The sequence below is a fragment of the Orbicella faveolata genome, unplaced genomic scaffold (genome assembly GCF_042242905.1).
Source record: "Orbicella faveolata isolate gen_17 unplaced genomic scaffold, um_ofav_v1 contig_3, whole genome shotgun sequence".
Lineage (NCBI taxonomy): Eukaryota > Metazoa > Cnidaria > Anthozoa > Scleractinia > Merulinidae > Orbicella > Orbicella faveolata.
This window is the reverse complement of record NW_028301558.1, coordinates 1,402,501-1,410,000: the sequence shown is the minus strand read 5'-3', so window position 1 is coordinate 1,410,000 and position 7,500 is coordinate 1,402,501. Positions and strand designations below refer to the sequence as shown.

Genomic DNA, 7,500 nt, shown 5'->3' with positions numbered 1-7,500 from the left:
ACACATTCCACGTTTCCTGAATACTAAAATCATAACATCCGGCATATTTTGACCTTTGAACAAAATTCTCCGCGTTTCCTGACTTCTCTCGAATTTTAAGTCCGGCATGTTCTGACTTTCAATGTAATTAGTTACCAAATACCGTACTACTTAGTTTAAACATCTCAACTAAACATCCCATGCCGACACCTGACAAGCCATTTAGTTCATAATGAAATCTCGCTGCTGAGCCGACATTCTGATTTGCAAAATTTGCAAATGCGCGTTTTCTGACTTCTCGATTCTACCAGGCGTCTTTTCCGCGTAGGCGTGGATCCTACAATAATACACATAACATGTGATCAGGGTTTTCAAATTGAAATAAAGTAGCAGGAGGAAATCATAAAGTAGGCGGCACACTCTAGGGTCATGATGTAGAGGAGCGCCGGAATGGCTTACCTCCTCCTGCACGGGGGGAGGGGCGGGAGGGCAATAGGATGAAGACCGTGGAAAATTTGAAAATCTATTTGTCTTGAGAAGCATTTTGATGACTGAAAAGTGCTTTTGTTGGAGGCTACTGTACACTTTATTTTAACAAGGGTTCATTAAAAATTCCTTGAGGGGAGTCCATATTCTACCACTGCTTGTTGGAAAAGGCCAAGAACAGTAGCTGCGGTATTCTTTGTTCCAGCCCTAAGATATACAGGAAATCTTGTGTATCCATCAACTCCACCATGCACTACAATCTTCCATCTGAAACTTAAAAATACATGAGTCCATACTTTGCTGTCCTTTCATGGATTCTGTCCTCACTACCAACAACTAGTCTCCGTCGTAGCCGTTTTTTGGGTGTCACGCAACGCTTCTTTGGAGAGGGCGTTGCGTGACATCCCCCCACCCTCCCAAAAAAAAAAAAACCGGCTGGGAAGGAGACTAACCAACAACCACCTGCATTAGAAACTAGGCGCAATAAATCTGAATAAATTTTATTTATAAACAATTACGAATAAGGTTCACCTGATCAATTTATGATTCCCGTCTATGTACCATGTGCCACAGTACACAGCTCTTGGTGTAAGGAATAGCCATCTCACTGCAAGTCCCTCCGGATCCGTTCTTTGCATGCATTCTCGGGCTCTCAGCTGGGGCACATTTATATTGCGCAACACTAGCTGCGATTGGACCCTGCGATATCTCGCATCTGGAAAATCCCTATGAAAGGATCTTACCATGTTATCAAGGTCATCATCACTAATAGTCGTCGTCCTGTCGGTAATGGAGATATTGTACTCCCGCATACGTCTTTTTATGGTACTCTCACTCACACCAAGGGCTCTGGACATGTCGGGTAAGTTGATTTCATAATCGGCAAGATATTGCAGCTGCTCCCGTGGAATCTCGAACCTAGGACGCCCAACCGTTCTAGGCTGGTTTGCTACTGCTGGGGAGGTATGATACCAATTCCGCTCTACCTCCGACAACATTCGCATCACAGTGGCGAGTGAGGGTCGAACTGTATCAAACACCTGCATGTTGTCAGCAAGTCGAACCAAATGGCGAGAAATTTGTTCCAATCGGAACAGAACATAATCAGCCACATCTTCACTAACTGTGTCCTGTTGAAGTCTCCTTGCAAGGTCGAATGATGTATGACGAAGACTTCTCAAGAATTGCTCTTGTGCCGTTTACTCCATTAATAAATCCCCGGGAAAACCCCCCGCCCCCTTGGGTCCTAGCACTAGGTTTTCATCAGGGGATCCAGGCTTGCGCGGAAAAGACGCCTGGTAGAATCGAGAAGTCAGAAAACGCGCATTTACAAATTTTGCAAATCAAAATGTCGGCTCAGCAGCGAGATTTCATTATGAACTAAATGGCTTGTCAGGTGTCAGTATGGGATGTTACGTTGAGATATTTAAACTAAATATTACGACATTTGGTAACTAATTACATTGAAAGTCAGAACATGACGAGAGAAGTCAGGAAACGCGGAGAATTTTGTTCAAAGGTCAAAATATGCCGGATGTTATGATTTTAGTATTCAGGAAACGCGGAATGTATTGTTTCGGAGGTCAAAAGAGATGCGTACTGTCTAATTTCAAAGACAGGAAATGACAGATGTTTTGATGTTTTTGTAAAATAGAACAGGGATAAGCACGTAAAATCATTACCGTAGAATTCCGAAAGTAACTGCCCCCGTTACTTTCGGATTTAGCAGGCCCAAGGAGCCGCTACTTTCGGGTAGCCGTTACTTTCGAGTAGCCGTTACTTTCGGATGGTTAAAAAACGTTTGTAATTGGGCAGTCATTTTACACAAAGAAGACACGTTACATGATACGTATGAAAAGGTCATTCAGGTTACGTATAATCTGCGATCAGGCGTTACGTATTTATTACCAAAGCATACTGTAACAAAAAAGGGCGCCAAACGTGTGTACAATACAATGAAAAGTAGCGTTCATATTATACGGGAACTAAATACTGTATTATTTGACTCTGATCATACCGTATCTGGCACATACAGCCCTTATATGTAAGTATGAAATCAAATCACAAATATTTCCTGTTCAAATGTTTCAGTCCTTTGATCAGTCCCGCACTCAGGCTGTTCCATCCGCACTTCGCTTGAGAGCAGAGAGTTTTTCTTTCAATGTCTTCTTTAAATCTGTACGGCCCTAGTACGGTACCGTATCACCGGTAGTTATTTTATGCAATGCTTTTGAATCGATTTTTGAAAATACACACAAGAGACCACTGATTGTTATTTGCTATAAATAAAATAGGAAATTATTCAATTCACTGCCAAGTTGTATTTCTAAGCACTTACCGTGCTGTTTGAAACAGGCGTTACATTAAATACAACAGATTTTATTGTTTTTGAGTTGTCATTTTTGAACGGGCCGCTACTTTCGGGGGATCTTTACTTTCGGGGGGGGGGGGGGGGCGTTACTTTCGGGATTTAATAGAAAGATAAAAAATTAACGTTACTTTCGGCGGGGCCGTTACTTTCGGAATTCTACGGTATTGGCATGAGGTGAAACTAGTCTTGTGTTTAACACATTTAACTTCAGTGAGCTATCACAATACTGAGCATGATGCTTTGCATAAATATTTGATCCATCAGAGCACATTTCTGTAGGATTTTTATCAACTTGACCCCCCACCACACAGCCACAGAGACATGTGCATGTACATGCATGTGCTGAATGGCACAAAAGGTCAAGTAACCCTTGAATGTGAAAGGAAGGGCAAATTGCACACAATTGACTTCCTGGTGGTGAATGTTTCTGGCGACAAACCTCCACTTCTCAATGGACGAGACGCACGGGCTTTAAGGTATTTGACTATTTATGCAGATGAGACAAACGCAGTCAAGGAGGAGACTACACGAAACTCGCACAAGCTGCCTGCACTCGGCAAATTAACTTCAGAGGACATTCTAAAGCACTACCGCAACGTTTTCAAACCAGGACGCGGGAAACCTCTTGGGAGCCCCATGCAAATCGACTTGGATCCGTCTGTCGCACCCGTTCATGCCCCCACGCCCTGCGTTCCAGTGGCAAAATTAGACAGAGTCAATGAAGAACTGAAAAGGCTCTGTGAAGAAGGAATTATAAGGCCTGTTACCCAACCTACTGACTGTCTGTCCAATATGCTGGTTAAAGAAAAACCTAATGGCAAACTCCGCATCTGCATCGATCCGAGCCAGACCATAAACAAGGCGATCAAAAGACCCAAATACACCACACCCACAATCGAGGAGAGGTCACCTCTTCTGACAAAAGCCAAGGTATTCACCGTTGTTGACGTTTCTGAGGCGTTTCACACTATTGAACTGGATGAAGACTCTTCCCTAATTTGTTGATTTTGTAACAAGTCCTACAGTTAATTTAATATTTTTTTGCCGTACATGGCTCGAGTAACATTCCAAGAAAAATAAGACTCTGAGCACATATCTGACATAAAATGTCATTTAAATGTTGTCATATAGTTATTTCATATTGTTCTATAGTTTATACTGTTTTTAAACAATAAATCTGAAACATTGCAAGTAGCAACAAACCCATAAATATTATATATTGTATTATACATTTTCAAGCTTTCAATGTTGGTATGTGTGTGGGATTATCATGGGTTTACAGTGTGAAATTTTGTATTACTGCATTAAATACACTACAAGCCGTTATGATTAAGCAAATTAAAGAAACTTATTTCTACATAGAAAATTCACAAGCTACGTTTTGTTTACTAGTAACAAATAAGTCAACGGAAAGCAAGATAATAAATACCACCGAGCAAACGTACAAGCTACAATCAAAATCAGTCAAGCACCCGAGATTTAATTACATTTTTCCTTCAAAAATTTCCATTTAGGGGAGGGTTTCACGGCTCAGCGCACGTGCAAGCTACAACGGTAATCATTCAATTTTCTTGTTTGTAAAACAACCGGAAGCGTGAAGTTCACATTGGCGGGAAATTCGCCGGTCAGTCGCGAAAACGTGACGATATAGGTAAGAATTCTCATTAGAATTCATTTTGTATTTTCCGACTTCGTGCATTAATCTCATTTTCGCTCGCCCCAACCACCCCCTGCTCTGTCGATTTTTTTTTTGCTCTCACTCCAATAGACCGTTTTCGTATTCTCGGCATTGGATTGGACCTAGCTTGCAACTGAGGCTAATACCGCGGGCCGGGGAGTCTTTTCAAATACATGAGCCTCCATTACGAGCTAGTTCCAGTCCAATACCAAGAATACGAAATGGTCTATTTGCGTGCGGCCAGAAATCGGAAAAAGTTATTCGTTCGGGAACGCTCGTTGAATCGCTTCTCAGTTGTATCAATTGTTATCATGGTGTATTAATTTTGAATGAATTTATTGTCAACAACAAAGGCGACCACAGAATAAGAAAATGGTATTTCATGACTATTTGATCACTAAATTAGTTCTTGTTTATCAATGAGAAAAGAAAATTGGCATTTCGAGTAAAACAAAATCGTTTCTCTTCCACTTCTTCATCAGATACTTCACTTTCTTCCATATCCAGCGGTGAAAAAAAAAAAAAGCACATCCTCTGTGTTTTGGAGAAAACAAGGGTTTCATTTTACATACCTTTGCAAGTAAAACAAAAGTATCAAATTACAAACTCGGCATGAAAAGTGAAATGGTCACGTTTTTTTTCCTTCAACGTACGGTGGTGTTGAATTTAATATGAACGAAAATTAACGAAAAACACCAGAGTAAAATTTAAGGGCTGTCTTGACAAACGGTAAATTGAAGTTAATCTTGGACCTTAATGAAAATACACTCATAAAACAAGCACACTGTTCGGATTGTCTTATCAAGGTTTGGGCATTGTCTGCAAAAAAAAAAAAAAATAACTGCAAGGGGAAACTGATTCAACCCGAGAGTGACCCGGCCAGGGATAAAGACTTGTGAGATTACCGTGCCAGAGCGATCAGTTGCACTCTGCACTATGTGAAATTGTCTCACTAGTTTCCTCATGTTATGTTCCTGCTGTTATGTTGCTATTATGTCATTATGTCAGCATGTTCACACTACTAACATAACATAACATAACGTCCTTCTTACGCCATTATGTTGAAGTCGTTATGTCGCTGGTGTGAACCAGGCTTAAGAAGGCTGATCAACCACATGTATTTCAGGCAAATTCGGTAATCACGGACTATAATTTTGTGAAAGTAGAATCATGGCCTTTTTGTAGCCGTACGGTCACAAGAAAGGTCCGAAAGTCGGCAGAATTACTAATGTCCAAAATCCATGGAAGATGTCAACAGATTTACACAGAAAATGCTGAATTTAGTATTGAACATTGCATTTATTACTTGGCCTGGCAGCTTTATTCTGGACTGAACACACAAGTTACCTACCTTCTTAGACCTTTTTCGATATTTGGTAGTAGTTACATAATCTTAGTTTAGTTTACTATTAACTCCCAAGTGTACAGTTTCACTTTGTTATTTTGTTTTCTTGGCGCACCTGTAATCTAGCTGGTGCGTCCTGTAGACTCTGCTTATCAAGTCTTAGGGACGTACCGTTACCATGTCTACCTGAATCTGACTGACAATGGAATTAGGTGGGCTACATCATAGCTTGCACCTGTGCTGAGCCGTGAAAGTATCCCTTTAAATGAAGCAGTAGACCTAAAGTGGCATGCACTGAAAGTCAAATTAAATTTTAATTGCTTTAATGTATGGCTTGAAGTACAGGTTTTCTGATCTTGGCATCATCATAGACAAGCGTGATGGGTGGCTATTGAGTGCTACTTTCCAGTCTCCTCAGGAACAAAACCAATGTTATTTTCCATGGAGAGTGAACTTTATTTCTTAGTTTATGGTGGAAAAAGAACACAATTAATGTCATCTTTTTCTTGTACCCTGACGAATATCCCTCTCCATCTCAAACTGCCTCTCATCTGTTCTTTTAAGAAATGCTTGCTTTTCCAAATACCTGAAAATGTTTCAAGTTAGCGTTATTACAAATTATTTCAAAGGCTTACATCACAGGGTTCACAGGGTGGATGGATGGATGGATGGATGGATGGATGGATGGATGGATGGATGGATGGATGGATGGGTGGATGGGTGGATAGAGTGAAACTCGTATCCATACCTATAAGTTGGATTTTTCAGGTTAAAAATGAACAATTCAATCATTTTTTTTTCTTGCTGTTAGATAGTAAACTTCGCTGACAGAGAAAGTAACATTCCACAAATTTTAAAAACATGGGTGACTGGAGACCTCTAACATAGTTGCTTTGGTTTCAATAATATCTATTGCATGAACAACAAGTGCTTAAGGTTTGTTGGTGTAGAGAGTTACAAGATATCTTCGATGTGAAGTTAATATGAAATAATCCATATATGAACTGCGGTTGTAGATGAAAGTGAAGAGTGATCATCGCAGTAAATTTTCCAATTTAAGCCCTGATTTTTTCAAGATATCTTTTGTAACAGAGCAGAGCAGTGCTGTTTCTAATTCAATTGACTACTTTGGGGTTTTACTTCGTTCAATGCACACTGTCTCGTGGTTGCTCTTAACAACAAGAAAGGCCTACAAACCCATCTTTGTTAAAGTTTTGAAGTTCCTCCTGAATTCCTTCTTGTTCTTTAAACACGTTCCAGTCCAGCTTTGACTTTTCCTTAAAACAACCACATTTTCATTAGCTTTTGAAGTTTTAATTACAATTATAGGAACTCTCGCTTTGCAGCTTATTAAAACTGACCCTCAAAAACTACATTTTTTATATCAAGGTGTTATTGTAGCAATATTGACATTATTTACACTCTTGACAAAATTATGGACACTAATTTAAACAACTGAGAGAAATGGAGGACTTAAGAAATCTAAAATCCAAAACCCCTAGAGTTTTTAAGTCTTGTGAGTTTCAAAAATTCAGTTTGTCTGATGTCAAGTGGTAATACTGAGGCTCTCAAATCATGTTTGTAACTATAACATCAACAATCCAAATATGTGTCTAGAAAAATAACAGTGCCACTGGTTCC

General features: G+C 39.9%; 2 protein-coding genes across 2 annotated transcripts in view; both read right to left on the bottom strand.

The window, feature by feature from the left end:
- Positions 1-488: 488 nt before the first annotated feature.
- Positions 489-1,631, bottom strand: LOC149106031 (uncharacterized). Its single transcript, XM_089298309.1, has 2 exons — positions 997-1,631; positions 489-732 (listed from the first exon to the last, which is right to left on the bottom strand). The coding sequence occupies exons 1-2, from the start codon at positions 1,509-1,511 to the stop codon at positions 585-587; spliced, it is 663 nt and encodes a 220-aa protein (XP_089154435.1). The 5' UTR covers positions 1,512-1,631; the 3' UTR covers positions 489-584.
- Positions 1,632-5,793: 4,162 nt separating this feature from the next.
- The window catches only part of LOC110048747 (heterochromatin-stabilizing protein CFDP1-like), an 18,879-nt gene continuing 17,172 nt past the window's right edge, over positions 5,794-7,500 (bottom strand). Inside the window, exons 7-8 of the mRNA XM_020754524.2 lie at positions 7,057-7,136; positions 5,794-6,445 (exon numbers count right to left, since the gene is read on the bottom strand). Of these exons, the coding sequence (XP_020610183.1) occupies positions 6,355-6,445; positions 7,057-7,136 (171 nt within the window). The 3' untranslated portion in view covers positions 5,794-6,354. The remainder of the gene's footprint in view (positions 6,446-7,056; positions 7,137-7,500) is intronic.

What these genes read in the sequence shown, in the direction of transcription:
- LOC149106031 (XM_089298309.1), bottom strand. Translation starts at nt 1,511, where the DNA reads ATGCAGGTGTTTGATACAGTTCGACCCTCACTCGCCACTGTGATGCGA. An exon ending in GGGAATCATAAATTGATCAG is followed by an intron (nt 733 to 996) that starts GTGAACCTTATT and finishes TTTAAGTTTCAG; the next exon opens with ATGGAAGATTGTAGTGCATG.